Source organism: Cydia fagiglandana, chromosome 5 (assembly GCF_963556715.1).
Source record: "Cydia fagiglandana chromosome 5, ilCydFagi1.1, whole genome shotgun sequence".
NCBI lineage: Eukaryota > Metazoa > Arthropoda > Insecta > Lepidoptera > Tortricidae > Cydia > Cydia fagiglandana.
The window spans coordinates 8,170,543-8,188,663 of record NC_085936.1 but is presented as its reverse complement, the minus strand read 5'-3'; the positions used below and the strand labels follow the sequence as shown (position 1 = coordinate 8,188,663).

The 18,121-nt window shown below is 37.0% G+C and overlaps 1 protein-coding gene across 1 annotated transcript in view; it reads left to right on the top strand.

Annotated features, from left to right (window-relative positions):
- Positions 1-16,295, top strand: part of LOC134664382 (fasciclin-1) — a 118,697-nt gene extending 102,402 nt beyond the window's left edge. The window contains exons 5-13 of the mRNA XM_063520970.1: positions 5,661-5,757; positions 7,082-7,259; positions 8,053-8,213; positions 10,930-11,087; positions 12,516-12,606; positions 13,631-13,851; positions 14,257-14,419; positions 15,572-15,719; positions 16,087-16,295. Coding sequence (XP_063377040.1) covers positions 5,661-5,757; positions 7,082-7,259; positions 8,053-8,213; positions 10,930-11,087; positions 12,516-12,606; positions 13,631-13,851; positions 14,257-14,419; positions 15,572-15,719; positions 16,087-16,280 — 1,411 coding nt within the window. The 3' untranslated portion in view covers positions 16,281-16,295. The remainder of the gene's footprint in view (positions 1-5,660; positions 5,758-7,081; positions 7,260-8,052; positions 8,214-10,929; positions 11,088-12,515; positions 12,607-13,630; positions 13,852-14,256; positions 14,420-15,571; positions 15,720-16,086) is intronic.
- Positions 16,296-18,121: the final 1,826 nt, after the last annotated feature.

The following is an 18,121-nucleotide window of genomic DNA, read 5'->3' as shown; positions in this document are numbered from 1 at the left end:
ATAAAAGCCAACCGCGTCCCATTGTTCCTTTTATTAGATTTAACAATATTACCCTACGTTTCACAAGAAACTATTTTTGCTTCAGTATGCCTAGTTGTTATAAGCATAATCTAACCGTAGTTCATAGAAACTTTAAAATTGCAGGCAAACTGTACTGTATCATATTCTCGTTACGAACAAAATTGCTGTTTAACAACTTTGGAGTTCAGTTAGTCAAAATTTAATGCAAACTACTCGTAGTAGCTTCGTCTCCCGTGCCTTCGCTCATTGTCTTCCGCCGCGTCAAAGGCCTGGGGCGCTGGTATTTATCCTTTGCATGTCTAGTAAAAGCCGACGTTATTCTTTAAGAACATAAATATAAGACACAGTGGTTTACTAGTATAATTTTATAAAAAATAACAGATGTTGATATTTTTTATGTCTCCCAGTTTATTTGTTGAGAATACAGCTTGGCAAAAAAGAGTAAAAATTAAAAAGTGGCAACATTGTAGTTATTTCCCGTTTTCTTATATAAATTGGTTTGAAAGGGACGACACTACAGAGTTGCCACTTTTTAATTTCTACTCTTTTTTGCCAAGCTGTAAGTCGTTCCCGAGACCGTTGGCGTTACTAAATGTAAAAACTCATCCACCAATTGTTGTATAAAGATCAAAAATGAAGATTTAAATGGCCAAATAAAACAGGAACGTTATTCAACATACATAAATAAAACTCTTAACCAAAACCATTAAGCGCCAATGGACCAACCCATTATCAGAGGTGTAGCGTGAACTAATCTAGCCGTGGGCGAAGTCACACCTGCGAGGCCCTTTTCTTTCAATATGTATTCCCGTAAGTGTTTTACCCGATTTGATTCCATTTTATTAAAATAACTTATGTGTTAAAATCATAAAAGGCCTTTAGATAAGTAATATTATTTGAGCATCAGAAATAATAGTGACGAGATTATAGGGTGTGACGGGTGTGTCAATTTTGGAATCTTTCGCTTGCTCGAGTATCAATATTAGCACGAGCGGTTAAACAACAACTTAGCCGCCTTATATAACAATAGCTATTTGATTTGTTTTACAAGGGCGCAAAGTTGTTGTTTAACCTCTAAATATTTATCACTCAAAATCATCATTTCAAAATCAATTCTAAAAGCAAATATAAGAAAACAAATAAAAATTTGCAAATGATTACTTTGCCTCACATATGAATAAAATGCAGTTTCTTATCAGTTTCTGAACTATCAAGAGAGCCTTTACCAGCTGGTGTGGTGAAAATAACTTTTTGCCCTATCTTGGAATTTATTTTTATTTCGCCCTTCTCCTTCCTTTATGAGAAGCTCTTCAAACCGGTCAAATTTAATCCAATCCAAACCTAAAAAAAATCTTCCTACCACTAAATAAAAAGCGCCACGTGTAATTCTATATAACCGGCACAATGTATACAGACAGACATATCCCAACTGCCCTAGGAACTTTCACTACGTGCAAGTTCGAGATTTAATAGACCAATTTGTATTGGTATTTCACCTCAGCTCCCACTTAAGTACGTTACCTCTATAGCTGTTCGATAAGTTACATTGCAACGAGAATGAACGCACCGCGAACTAGGATGGAACTAGGATACAACAGCGATTACCCGTGTGCCGTCTAACTAGAGTTTCGCGTGTTTCAATTACTGCGAAACACGACCGGTTAACTGCGTATACAACTCTCATTCTACTTTTTGCTTTCGAGTGAATAATGCCTCGGAAAATGTACCATCTCGTTCGGGTCTGTTATGGAAAGCATTTACCTAGTTAGTGCTATCGCTTTCAGTTATGCATTCTTGTCATACTGGTCGTTTTTGTTTTGATGATATTAATGTTGCTGATGCATCTCTATTTAAGTACGGCAGTTTTGATGCGTAAATACTACAACGAAGTTCTATGTAACAGGCGGTCTAGCATGAGTTGCGTTCACGCGCGCGAGAACTGATGTTATCAAATCTTTCCAGCACGGCGGAGAAATATCTCCCTATAAATAATATATGCCTAATAAGTCATCGCTCTTTGAAAGTGATCGTTTATCACTAGTATAAATCGCAAAATCTGTACCAAATATAAATCCTTGTTAGTATTACCTACAACACATTTGTCAGATCATTATGCACAAAAAATTACAGTAGAACTTAAAGTCGATCGTACGGTAAACACACTCACCCGTAATTTCTCCGATCAGAGTCTAATTTCCTTTAAACAGGCAATCTCCTCCATTGACTGGACTAGTGTGTCAAATAAACACACGGACGATCCAATTGCACTTCTTTCACACATAATCCAGATCTTAAATAGCAAATCTAACACTTGTTTTCCACTTAAAAACAACTCACGCACTCGCACTAATCTCTGCCCTTGGCTAACGAATGATATAATTATGCAAAAACAACTACTAAACGACCTGTTACAGTTAGACGGCCCAGCCACAAAAGATAAACACTTCATTTTAGTAATACTATCATTAACCTTAAAACTAGAAGAAACCATGAAACGTGCAGAGCAATCATACTATTCCAACACTTTAAAAAAAAGTACTAACCAACAAAAAACATTATGGCAAATAGTTAATCAATGCACGGGCCGAGCTTCATCAAAACATCAATGCAGTCTCAGTGCATTGCGCGACAGCGAAGGTGTGTATTATGAGTCATTAGGCCGGTTGGCAGGCGACGTAAACACATTTTTTCTATCTGCGGCCGCCGCCGTTCACGCCCCTACCGCAAATCCAATCGAATCATATCGTTTGTTACTACATACCGCAAATCCTAGCAATGTCTCAATTTACCTACAACCTGTTACGGGCAAAGAACTACATGACGTCGTAATGAATAAAATAGCTTGTAAAAATGCTTTCGACATTTATAATATCTCCACAAAACTTTTAAAAATCGCATTGCCGTACATATTACAACAATTAATACATATCTTCAACTTCTTAATTAAAAACGGCACTTATCCACAAGTTCTAAAAAACGTAAAAGTTGTACCAATTTATAAAGGAAAAGGGCAAATCGATGACATAAAAAACTATAGACCAATTAGTATAATACCAGCGATTGGAAAACTTTTTGAATACTGTCTATGCCAAAGATTATCCCTTTTCTTCGAAAGTTTTAATATACTAAGCGATAAACAATACGCGTACAGGAAAAACAGGTCGTGCATTAACGTGATCCGCGAAACAATAAATAAAATTATGAAATCTAAAGAGAACTCGTCTCACGTCGCTATTTTATTGTGCGATATGACCCGCGCATTCGATTTATGTAATCACGACGTCTTAGCGGGAAAACTCCACCACGCCGGGATTCGCGGTACAGCACATAAACTTATGATTGACTTCCTAAAACAGCGAAAGCAGGTGGTGGCCTTGAACGGAGGCCAGGTACAATCGGAATACGGGGGGGTAGATATCGGTGTACCTCAAGGATCGTCGCTGGCCAACCTGTGCTTTTTATTACAGGTTAACGACCTTCCTGCTAACGTCCAAGGTGACATGTACCTATTCGCTGATGACTCCTGTGACATTTTGACAGCACCCTCCATACAAAACCTAGAGGAACTCATAACACAGGACATCAATCGAATGCAAAACTGGTTCATCCTCAATGGCCTAGTCCTTAACCTTGTGAAAACACAAGTAATGCACATCAACTTAGGTGGTAGACCTCCTAGGCCTCTATCAATTCACATTGACCACACTCCCATAGAACAAATTCAACACGCAAAATTTCTGGGGCTAACTTTAGACTCCGCCCTCAAATGGGACCAACACATAGACACCCTTTGTAAGAAGCTTTCCGGTGCATGCTTTGCTTTAGGTAAGCTTGCTCACGTACTGCCTTATAAAGAACTACGATCAACCTACTTCTCACTCTTCCATTCTATAATGTGCTACGGCCTGGAACTATGGGGCACAGCGGCAGAGTGGCATCGAGTTTTTGTACTTCAGAAACGTGCCCTAAGAATCATAGCCAGAGCCTCACCAGGTACGTCAGCAAAACATCTATTTGCAGACATGAAGATACTCACATTACCCTCTCAATTCATATTCAACATAGCTAAACACGTACACACACACAAACACACTTTTGTTACCAACAAACTCACACGCACCCGTTTAGGTAGCAAGGAACGACTGCTACCACCACCCCACAGACTAAGCAAGTCTTCAAAGACCATGCATGTCTTAGGTCCGAAGATTTATAATGCACTGCCCAATGACATCAAAATGTTAGATAGTACTAATATGTTTATTAACAAACTTAAAAAATGGCTTATTGATAGAACCTTTTATACTGTAATGCAATTATTTGAAATTGAAAAATGCAATAACTAATTAATTATTACCTAACTATAACTAATATGTACCTATCTACTAACATGACATGTTACCTATTTTAATCTTGTCATACTATTTCAATTGTATTTTTAATCTAATGAACATAATGATTATTGTAATTTTAATTCTAGACATACATTTTTTATTATTCTCAATAATGTGATAATAATGTGTATTTTATTTTCTGATGTTGACATGTAATATTTTAAGAATATTATGAATAAATGAGTATGAGTATGAGTATGAGTATTATTTAGGGTCTTACATATCCTGCAAAATAATAAACGATTTCCTAGAGATTGGTAATTACATTTCAAAAGCTGTTTTCGTAAACTATATCATTTGCAGGCTTCACAAAATCTACTTTTCGACTACAAGTTGATGGATTTTTTTTTATTAAAAACGAGTTGGGATGGTTAGGTTGAAACTTATATTTTATTGAAATGGTGCAGCAAAAGCGCTGTAATCGGAGTTATTTATTCAGCCGCACGTTCGTTCGGAGATAACCACATACATCCTGGCCGCGCGGGAACGTCCGAAATATCCACCACGGTACAAATATAAAAATCTATTGAACTCGATCCCGTTCGCTGCCGAATATTTCATTAACTTCTGGAACTCGACGCGATACACAATTTACCAAGTTTGATGTCGGCACCTACAAATTGCTTTAAAAGCAGAACTTTTAAATGAACTTTTAATTTATTTACTCTGTAAATAGACCGCAAATGAGGGCCTCGGCTAAATGGCTGCTGAGAACAAATTTCGTTTCATAAAAGTTCTAAAGCATTCATGTTATGTCAAAGAAAAGTAATGGCGTTTCACCGTGTAAATTATAAACAAGTACAAAATGAAAAATGAAAGTGTGCCTGCCAGGAGCGCGCCCGTTCGACCCTGGTTCGCTTAATATTTTATGGGAAAAGGGAACGCAAATCCGTGACGGTAACTGCTAAAACTTTGACCTTCGAAGAACATGACATGTTGGCGCATAAATATTCATTGCCGTTATCAAATTACTGTCGTGAAAGCAAGTCATAAAATGATAACTTCCGAGCCTTATGTACGAGCGCGCCAACAAACTTAACTCTATTAAGGTTTCTTAAGGGATTACGCACGAGGGCTGAAACAGCTTAATTATTACTAACTCATACATCGCAAATAAGTACTCAACCTGATAAAGTAGGTCAACTTGGATAAATTGTTACGCAGCAAGTTGTATTACGAGAATACTTAAATGGTTATTAAAAACTCTTTTATAGCGGATAAAATGATACATATTTTTCTTTTATACAGGTCATTCCGGCAAAAAGTTAATCAACTTCACAAGAAAGAAGTTTTTAATGCCGACGGCAAGCATACCTTCTTTATTCCTGTGGACGAAGGCTTTAAGGTTTGTAAATTTAAAAATTCATTGGAACTTCTACATCTACGGTATATTTTATTGCGTTTTAGCATAATTACAGAAATTAATATTCTTGAAAGGTAAGGAAAACTTTAGATGGATTGACGAAATTTGGACAACTTCGCTTCTCTTTCCTTTAGGACGGGGTAGCTGGCTGTATCACTTTTAAAATTGTAGTACATTACATTATTATGTTTTGTATTGATTCAAAATTATCAATACCTACCTATTTAAAGAGCAAAGATAAAGCACCGATTGTATTGGTTGTACAGACAATAAATATACCTATAATATATACTAATCTGAATAGAAGTTAAAACATTACATCTTTTTAAAGTTAATTTCGACACATTAATGCAGCTCTACAGAAGGTTTTTGCTATTTTTTAAAGCTACGGACTACGACGCCACGTATAGCCATTTCAACGAATACCTAACCTCAGTAGCGAACGAATCCGTCATTTCCATGCGCGTTTACCGAGGCTAATATAAGTTTTGAAACATGCGGTATAACATTTATTCCATGATAATTGAGAGATTTACCAGAAATTCATATTCGAATTTCACCGTGTTATTGATTTCCATTAGCGCTACAGTGTGAAACTATAAAATATTTTTTAACTACATGAACTAGCAGTTTTAATACACTGTGAGTGTTTCTGTATAGAAAATATGTACTTATTATATCAACCTATATTTAGGAGCAGCATTCAATTTTTTCAATCTCTTACTACTAAATAAATAAGCGCGAGCGAGATGAATAACATATTTTTGAATTTTGACTGCTACTCCCGCTTCTAGATACGTTATAGTTTAGATATCAACTAGTTGTCTTTTGCAGCGCAATTCGGACAACCAATGTCACTTTTACGTTAGATAGAGTAAGATATCTATTAGATGTGAATTTGATCTCTAAGTCATATCCTGTAGAAATCGTTCAAGAGTATCTCCAGAATCTCGCAAATGTCAAATTTGACAGGTTAGATCTTAAACATATCGTTATCGTATCTTGGTGATGTCTAAAAGATATCTAATAAATGTCTATTTCAAAATCCGAATCGGGCCCAGTGACAGTTGCGTTTCGTTCGCTACGGAGCGTTAGCGATTAGCATGTTGGCTACGTGGCCAGATGTGTGGCGCTGGAGTATCGATCCAGAGGCCTTGAGTTTAAGTCTCACCCAAGACAGTAATTTTTCCACTTTTAAATTTATTCTAAGCTTAATTTTTCCACTTTTAAATGTATTCTAAGCTTAATAGCATCGTTTGCAGACGTTTTTGCTTGTTAAAAATTAAAACTTGTTGTATTATTTTAGCCAACGACCCGCTCGGACCTGATAGACGCGAAGGTGATAGACGGGCACGTGATCCCGCACCACGTGCTCTTTACAAAGGCCACGCCGGACACGCGCGAGTTCGAGACCCTGGCCTTCGGGGACAACGTCAAGGTCATCATCTCCTTCAGCACCGCCATGAATGGGAATGAGGAAATCAGTAAGTTCTAGAAGTATTTGAACAAATTAACAACAACAAGCCTTCAAGCTTCAAGCTTTATTAACAAGCCTTCAGTAAGAGGTGCATACTTATACTTGGAAAAATTCGACCTATGCCGCTGTGGCACGGTGGCCGAGAGGTTCAGGCACCTGCCGCGATAGCAGAGGACGCTGGTTCGATTCCAGCCTGGGGCACTAGAGGCCTTGGTCACTTTTTCTTAGTATATGACATTTATTTCAGTTTATAATCAGTAAGTTGTACGCGAATAGTATTGGAGTAGTTTATTGCCTACTTTCAACTTATAGAAATATTGGTGTCTGTTAATACTTAATCACTACACCTTATGAAACAGTCCCCCGTCGCGTCTGTCTATTTGTGTACTAAATTTGATAACTCTTGTGCGATTTTTCATGCAGTTTCCATCTATCAATACCGTGATTCTTGACCACTTCTTGACAACGGTTTAGGTGTATAATTTGTTAAGTTTTTGGGTAACCCGTGCGAAGCCGGGGCGGGTCGCTAGTATCTTAATAAAACACTTACTTACTTTTAAAATAAAGTGTATACTTGTAAGTGGATATTTACTAAAAAATTCCTTTACGTCCATGGGAAGCACGATAAATACGTTTCAAAGGATAATGAAAATGGAGTTCCCTGTTTTTGAGATGTGTGCAGGTGCCGTTATTTTTCCACCCGGCTATCCGTTTAGGAACGTCAGGTCAACCAATATATCTTTGACCGAGCTAACCGGCTTATCTTATGATTGAAACTGACAGTTATTACCTTTATACAGCTTACGTAAAATCCAACACGGTTGCGGGAGACGCGAAGCACAGCCGAGGGGTCGTCCTGGCGGACATCGTGCGCGCAAATATTCCCGTCAAGAACGGAGTGGTCCACCTTATCCAGAGGCCGCTCATGGTCGTCGACACAAGCGTTATCGACTTCCTCAAGGTACTACAATTTCACATCAATAATATATACACACTTTACTACCACATAAACTATTCATAATGCCGATCAAAATTCGTCGGCTCCAGATATAGTCAAAGAGCACGCACATTATATTTAATCAGACCAACAAATTATACTGTGAAACGTTTAACTTCAAGGACTTTGAAAATGTTTGAAGTTAGGGGATGCTTTGCTTTAAACGTTACGATATACGTTTGATCTTTTAATAATAAAGGTTACTGGATAGTTATTTAAATTATTAGCATACTTATGATAAGATCTTAGTTAGATGCAGTTGGTGAATCAAGGCAGTACGAGTACGTACAAACAGCAACAATATGAAATACGAGTATATCGTTCTTAACAATTCTATACTTAAAATCAGAATTGTAATGAAATATTATTAATTATATAAGTACATGAACGAAGAGTGTTAGAATTTCTATACACTAATAATACAATATTAACCTCCAGATATCATGCCGGTCGTCGCCGTAAACATTTATCATTACCTAGCTACTGGCTGATTGTATTATATTAATTATCAATTTGTGTTAAAAGTTTCATAACACCAAAACCTAGTCCCAATGACTTTTATATTTAAATTTGTAAATAAATTAATGCGAAACTTTTTATGATATTTCCGTCTCTACGTAACCTACTTACGTTGCATATTTTATAAGAGTTTTATGAACAAATGTCTTTTATTTACTGCTGAAAAACGTCATTATTAAACTGTTGTATACTATCATTGTATACTTTCCGCTCCATTCATGACGGAACCAGGCAATGAAGGTAAAATTAAAAGAGTCTCATTTATTTCTTCTAATTATCCATTTTTGTGAGTGTCCCTTTACTCCATTAAAACTTTTTCTTTTTGTTGATACTGTTCTTAATTTTACTAATTATTTATTGAGCACGTTTACCTTTGAAATGTAGATTATTCTGCCGTACATTGAAGTGTTGTAAGTATTATGATAGAAAACGGTAATTACGTTTATAAAACCATTGAAGTATTTGTTGAATTTGAATAAATCATTGTAAGGTCGCCGTAGCAAATACCTATAGTAAAAGTTGAGTAAGTAGCATTGCGTAGAAACCATTTGGTAACCTGTGTAGACACGCTGAACTTTCATACCCCTGGTACCAAACACAGAGGCTTTCCACCTCTCCTTGCTTTTCACCGGTGAATCAAGGCGGTGATTTAATTGATTTCAAATTATATTTGCGGTTATGATTACACCCAGTCATGCCTTGCTTAGTTGGTGAAGAAAAACCGCAAAAATAAATAAGTAAAAAATTCAAGACAGGTCTTTCTAAATCAGGAATGTTTTTGAGTGAAATATTCTCAATTGTTTTATATTTATACCTAAACATGAAACACATTCATACACATCTGTAACTATCATAAGTGTATCACGTGGATAATTCTATTTGTAAATCTATTTTGGATAGTTGTGCCGATGAAGCAATGTTTTCTCTTTCGTATGTTTGTGCCCGCCCTGCCCGCCGCGGACCCTGCATGACTTACCACTATTCTAGGGGATTGTAAGTATCCGGTAGTCGCATGTTGGTTGGCTTGTACCGTACTCATTGTTTCCACACTTCCTACCTTTTCTTATGGTTGCATCTACCCTATGCTATCTTTGAATATTAACTACATTTTTATTTGTTACGCAACGATAAGGTAAATGGTATTTGAATATCTATTTGTACTTTAAGAGCTAATTTTATCCCATGTTGCCTACTGAGCTCTTGTAAGTATAAACTAATAGTATTTTCCTTAGGACACTAAATTATTATGTTGCTACGAACATGTCTAACATCTATGCTAACGTATCTACCTACATAACATTTTTAAGGGTGATTCCATATATAAATTCTAATTAATAAATAACCCCTTTAACTAACCGAATTATTATCTACGATGAAATTGATGATGGTATAACACTGCCTATCCGAATATTTCTTAAGAGTGATTCGTTATGAAGAAATTTATTCCTTAGAAAAAGTTTTTCTTTGAAGCCCCAAATCTTTCATCTTTTTAAAAAGGTCTACTTTAAACTTCGCCACGTGGAAGCGTATTCAGAAACTAAAAATAGAATACAAGTTTAATAGCCACAGTCATCCTTCTATTACACCTGCTCAATCACATGAAAAGTTCACGTTCCTTGCTGAAAAGTTAGCGCCTCGCGCGTACAATATATGTACCTAATTGGTGCTAACGGCGCGATTCGGGAAATGAATTAGAGCTTCATTAGATAGGAAATAGTAAAGATATGTGACGTTCCACTGCAAAAGGTACCTTACGGCGGCTGGGACTTACGCTATTATTAACGCCGCCGCTCCAATATTCAGCCGGGGCAATGGTACCTTTTGCCGTGCCGCATATCTAGTGAATCTCTAATTCATTTCCCGAATCACGCCGTAAGTAATTTGAAATATCAGAGTCATTGCGTTGCTTGTAGAATATGCATTCATGATAAAAATTTGTAACGAAGGCAAAAAATACATCTCTAAGTTAAGTTCAGTTTACTTACAATTAAAAAAAATGTAGTTTCACTAAAAATAACTGGGTACCTATAGAATATACTAAGAAAAAAACAGCATATTGGCACATTCTCGTAAACATTTAAGTATGTAGATACAATAGGCGAAACTGGGCAGTTGATAGGTAAGAAAACCTCACATTCTCATAAACATGTTAATACGACAGGAAAAAGAGGACGGCCCGCTGTGCAAGTTCTACGAGGTGATCCTGGACCTCGGCAACAACAACCAGTTCCTCAACGAGCTGACCACGGCCAAGGACATGACGCTGTTCGCGCCCTCCAACGAGGCGTGGAACGAGCCCAGCGTGCAGAACATCGTCAGGTATGGGCTTTTCCATTGACATAGATATTGGGACTGGCTTTACGGGCAATAATAATGAGCAGACATAGGAATCCGCGGGGCAAATTGTGAAAAGGCGGCAAATTTGAAAAATGTAGGCGCGAAGGTATAGCGTCTCATACAAAATTTGAATTTCGCGCCTTTTTCTACTGACAAGATTTGCTTGACCATCTATATGTCTGAATTAATGAGGCATGACAGGGGCCAGTACAGCAGTGTGACACCGCTACAACGCGATTGGTTGATGAGTTCGCATTACACGCGCTATTGGTCGCAACTAGTTGCGTTATACTGCACGATTGGCTGGAATTTGTGAATAACACCGCTGAACTAGTACCATTTTCAGTGCCCGTAGTGCCCGTCCTTAGATACTATACGTCAATGGGCTTTTCACATTATCGTGAAGTAAAAAACAATTTTCAATATAGGTACTTCTTATAAACAAGTTAAACAGGTCAAACAAATTAAAAACAAAGGGGATGCCTATGTTCAGCAGTGGACGTCTTATGGCTGAGATGATGATGATGACTTATAAACAACAATATATTTTGATGGAATCCCGTAGAAAACAATAATCATCAACAAGATGTATTTTATTCAAAATTGCGCGGCATTTTATTTTAGTTAAATAATGTTACATTAGGTATTTCTACTTTACATGTAAAGTTGTATGTATACAACGGTGAAATTACAAGATGTTATGTATAAAAAATGAAAGACAAGGTTAATGCGATAGCATACGTAATTTCGCGAGTGGCTGAAGATATTAATTTAATTATCAAATGCATAAACAAGATGTGGGTTACATAAATCCTCATTTCAACCCAATACAATAAATCTAATAAAATCCCCTGAAAATCTCCCGAACGATGAAGAGAAAAGAATTGGGAAACGGTAATTGAAAGGTATATAATGTGGGCGGATATGCGTATCTGATTACTGCCGTGGGATCTGGAGGCCGGTTCTGAGTCAACGATTTCTTAAAAGTGGACGTAAAGCCAGGGAATTACTTAGAAGGGAACTAAGGATATGGTGTGCTGCGCGAAACTTGCAACGGAAGACATATCTTGATAAATGTGAAAGTATAATTCTGTTTAAAATTTTAGCTGTTTGGCTGTTTAAATCCATCGGTAATTCGAGTATCACTAGCTATTTTACGAGTATACTAAAAATAAACCGCTGTGGTATGCAGGGTATGAAAATAAATGAAAAATAGACATCTTTCATATTATTTTTTGACTCATCTCTTGATTGCTCGCACTAATTGGTCTGCGCGAAATGCAATCACAATCAATAGTGTGATCTAATCATGAAGCACACGATAGCACTGTATGAGAGTTGATGCTCTTTTTAAATTTACTTATCTCTGCAACTTCCCAATGACTATCTTATTGAGAATCGTGTTTTCAGGAACCACCAGAAACTTAAGGAGATCTTGAATTTGCATCTAGTGCGGGAAAGACTGGCTATGGATACTATAATACACAATAACATGAATCAGGTAATATTATTGCTTATTTTATTCTTATGTTGCAGTCTATTTGCGCAAATCAGGACAGTCGGTATTAAAAAGTAACGACAGTGAATTTTTAACAAATATGTAAAATAATAATCAGCATTAACTTTCATTGAAATGTTATCTTCTACGAACGAACCCGAACTTGCGCAACCGGACAAACTTTTATTTTGTGTATTAATCCCGATTGTCTCGAAAGAAGACAATTGATTTAGTAAAAGGATAATCTATGAGAGAACGAAAATACGAGGCAACATTAATATCGCAGAAAGCAATTCTATTATTAACATTAATCTCATGTGTTGTATTTTATTGTGGTTCTGGCTGCGCGGACTCAGCTCCCTGGAACTGTACGTGTAATATATGAATGAAATTTTAATGTCGGACGCATTAACAAAATACAATAATTACAAAGCTTTTGTGAATTTTAGTTTCCCTTTGATTCGGCTACGTCAATGTTAGAGACAGCATGTTCTACGAATACCGAAACTGTATCAGAATGGTTTTATAAAAAAATATGGAATCACACCTAGTACCTATTCGTGATATTTTGTTTATTTATTTATTTTAAACTTGTTCCCTGGACTGGAATCAAATTAGGTAGATGCATGGCTGTTTGTTTCAATGTACGTAGATGTTTATTTGTGTACTAATCTTTGTGCCAATTTAATGTAAAAGTAAATTTTCAAAACTTTGTTTTTCCCCTAAGTGTCCAACGTAGGCAAAATATGTGTAGGCATGGCACTGACAGCGTTATGTGGTGTACTTAACCCTGTAAAAACTCAACTCAAAATATAAGACTTCAGGCTTAACCTTTGGTACGCTTAGGAGCAGATCTGCTCCATATATTCAACTTAAAAAACATGTATTTATTATGATTGCAATATAAATGACAAATTTTTGACAGGAGTATACGAAAGGTTAAAGCATTAAACCTGACCTCGTTGATGGTTGTTGGTCCATTATTGAAACCTGTATGAGTCGTATAAGACATCTCTTCATGTTTCAGATCTACCAAGCCCCGACAGCGATGCACCGCAAGTACCTCTACTTCAACGTGCTCACCCACAACAACAATCAGACTCTCACCGTGGAGGGGGGCGGGGTAAACGCCACGGTGACCTTGCCCAACATCGCCGCGACAAACGGCTTCGTTCACATCATCGACAGAGTTCTGGGAGTTCCTTACACCACTATATTTGAGAAGTTGAAGACGGACCCTATGCTGAAGTAAGACATATTCTAAACTGTTTGAGAACATTTACTTTGAAACTTATTTAACTCGTTTTAACTTTTTTGAAGTGTCACGCTAAAATAACGTAGACGGACACATGCCCTTTATTAGGCTTACCTCCTCCTTGCGTCGCAATCCTAAGTATTGAGGGTCGTGACCTCCCTTTTAAATCACCTTCTTTTTCACGATCTCTCTATATCTGGTTTTGTTGGCGGTGTGGAGAGCTATGTGGACTGTGGATTTAAGAGCGGTGCGGATCTGGTGGAACCAACGTCCACGTCCAGGCCTTTTCCCATCCACTTTGCCGGTCACAAAAAGCTTTTCGAGGCTCCCACCGTCTTTCCATACATTCATCCATTAGGCTTACAGTCAGTCATTATATGTATTTTAATGTATCGCAGCATCACATACAATCTGGGCAAGCGGGAGATGTTCAACACACAACTGAACGACTTGGAACACCGGTACACATACTTCGTACCTCGCGACCATGCATGGCTCAAATTCCAAGTGCGACACCCCTCAGCGTTCAAAGCGCTGTTCAAAATGGACTTCGGGTATTACGTAAGTTTATTCATATTTTAAAACATATCAGGGGAGTCACCATCTACTCGTAGATATAAAATATATGTCCCTAGAAGAAAGAAACAATCGTCTCATTAGGTTGGATTCGGAGGACACGGCTAAATATCGGCCGTTAACGAACGTGCTTCATACTGAATTTCTGATAGTGACATTACGCTAGCGTGCTAACGATTCCCGAACAAATTCAGACAGTCCAAACGGCTTCAGTCGCATCCGTTTGCCGCCAAATTGTACGTCAGCTAAATACTTGGCATCGATAAACGTGGTGAATCCCTAAACCATACATTTTATGACTTTAATACGGAAGGGTGTGGACATGCCGACCCCGAATGCAAATTATCGTGGTGAACGACTTAACATTCCTGTATTTCCATTTTGGACATTCCAAAAGTGCTGGGGCATATTTACGCCTAAGGCAACGCGAGGGTTTAGTTTAATGTAGTTTCCTTGTCTCGGATATGCGTATAAGTATTTATTCACTAGGAATTCAGCCATGAATTTAGGAAATGTAGGGTAAAATGTTTGAGATAATGTTTTTCACAGAATTTGCTTAATCATATTAGGTGCTAACTGATCAAGTGATCAGTGTCACTGATCAAATGACAGAAAAGCGTGTTTTTAGTAGTAGTAGTAGTAAACTCTTTATTGTACAAAAAGACATATTAAAAATAACATACAATTAGCAAGAAGTACAAAGGCGAACTTATCCCTTTGAGGGATCTCTTCCAGTTAACCTTTGAGTAGATGAGAGGAGAGAGTGAAAAGAGGGTGACAAATGCAGCAAAATGTACAACAAGGTACCAGAAAGATAAAGGATATAAATACATACAAAATTTATAGGATAAACATACATATATTACACAAAAAGGAAAGGGGAAAATACACTAAAAATTGGAAAGAATTAGAACGATATAAAGCAACTATACAATAGAAATATAGACAAATTAATCAGTCAAATCAGATAACCATAGCTTCTTTAACCTCTCCTTGAACGACGCAACCGATTGTGCCTGCCTGAGCGACACAGGCAGCTCATTCCACAGCTTCACTGGACGCACTGCGAAGGACTTGTTGTATCCTCGAGATTTGTGAGGAGGGATGGTTTTTATTAAAACTACCTACTTTCCACAGACGAAACAAATTTTGGAGAGGCACGTGATCCGCGCCAGTCGCTCGTATACCATCTCGGACTTAAAGCTTCACGCCAATGAGACGCACCCGTTCGTGATGCCCACGAGCCGCGACCCGCTACGACTGCGTGTCAAGGAGTCTGACAAAAGTGAGTTAACAGATACTAGAGCGGGACTGGCTGCCGCTCGGCGCGGCGCCGAGCGGTGGGCTCACACTGTTAACTGTACATCGGTGGAACTTATGCCTTTTAAAATTAAAATTCTCTAAATTAAAAGTTTGAACAATCGAGATACATACATCAATCAGACTAAATTTGAAAGGTAGGATCGGTCACAAGTACTTACATTATACTCGTATTCTTGCACTATTCTTGCTTCATTTATTGAAAAAATGAGAAGTAAACAAATAATTCTGTTACTCGCCGAGTTTTTTTAAACCGCAAATACTATATCCCTACACATCTCCATTGTTAACATGGCAAACGTGTCGACTAATTCAAATTCCGTTCCGGCCAGACTACTACGTGGAATGGAACGGGCACTGGATACACGTGTTCCGGCCGGACGTGGAGTGCACGAACGGCATCATACACGTGATCGACGAGCCCTTCCTGCTGGAGAGCGACGTGCGCGCCACCGGCGCCGGCTCGCCGCTCGCGCACGCGGCTGCAATGCTACTGATCTCAATCTGTCTTACTATCCTTCAATAAACTGAGGTTATTTAACCTTTTGGACGCCAATGACCGATATATCCGCACCGCAGGTTCAACGCCAAAGACTGACCACAGAGCAACATAAGCATAAAGACCTACGTGCATAAGCATAAAGTTCAATTTCAGTTTTGACACTTCGGTGACGTGGCTTCCGGGTGACGGTTTTTGTGTTTGACACGGCGTCGAAAAGGTTGATAGATTTTTTTACAGCTTGTGACATAGCAAATGATGTAGAATGGAAGACGTCTCCAATGCTATTTTCAGCATAACCTTTTGACAAGTATTACATCAAAACTATAAAGTAAAATATATAAAAAGTCCACTTTAACTTTATGCATTAAGGAAAGTATTTTTGTGGTAAAATCGCATCTACTCATATTAACCAAAACCGTAAATGGTCGCTATGTCACTAGCTGTAAATAAAATAATTCGAACAGGATTTCAGTTTAGAGTCGGTCCAAAAAAAGTCTGCAGCGGATTTGATAGCCCACGCAGTGCAAGTGTCATTTATACGTCATAATTATGAAATTATGACGTATAAATGACACTTGCACTGCGTGGGCTATCAAATCCGCTGCAGACTATTCTTGGTCTGACTCTAGGTACGTGTAACCTGTCGGAGTGTGTTAAAAGAAGAATGTTTATATTTTAACATTCGATGATTCGATTTAGTGTGTGGACAATCAATTTTTTTTTTAAACGTGACGTTTATAGAACGTAACATGCAAAAAGTTGAAAAGCAATCGCGATGCGCTCCGTCGGGTGTACCTACAGCATATTTATGTTCATACATTTTCTAAATCGCATTATATTTGTTTGGTTGCCAAATTTAAAGCTGTAATATTTACAGCTTAATTTTTAACAAGTTGAACTTGTTTTATGCTATATTCTAATTGTTTTGGTTTCAACTTTAGTGAGATATTAATTCAACGGTATAAATTTTAGTATATAAGAGTTTGTACATGATGATATCTCAGTATCTTAGTGTGGTAGTTAATTGGTATACTTATAGTTACGAGAGTTTGAAACTTAGTTACCTTAGGTTTGATTGTATATTTTTGAATTGTGTACGATATGGGGGTATTGTGCATTGAAATAATTTAACTGCCACATTTAAGCAATTAACTCGGTAATATCTTGATTTTAAATAAATTTACTATATATAAATATGTTTATATAATTGTACCTTTTTAATAAAATAACAAATGAAATGACCAACATAAAAAAAGATAATTTCACGTGTACAAGTAACAAATTCAGTTATAAAAAATGATATTGAGAGCATGCTCTTTATTACCCAGTATTAATGTTACTAAAATCGTTTACTTTATTTGAGAATTTTGGTCCATCGTGCCTTCTTTGGAAATTAAATAATTATTTATTTAAATCTATCTCCTAGAGCAAATCTTATTTACTGTGAACATCTTCATAGACTACATTCCATGTTGTTATCTGAAAAATCTATTTAGTATATTCAAATATTATTAACAAATTTATTAATGTTATCATTCCATGACAAAAGTATTCTCGTCGTCTTTTCTTTCAGTCCATAATTTGAAACTATAAAAGTTATGAACGGGCGGGAATTTTTGTAGTGATTAAAATTATGCTTATAAAAGACGATTTTCAGTGAATATTTAGAAACATGTAAAGGATATGGGTGTGTCCAATATTTATTGAATTGCTAATATTGTATTTAATAAGAAGTAAAATTCTAGTTATTATTGAAAGAAAGGTGTGCTTACAGTACGGTGCGATTGTGAATTTTTATTTTCGATAAGCAGGTGTAAATAATTTGTGTAAGTTTAATTATAGTCCATTATAATTATCGTACTCTA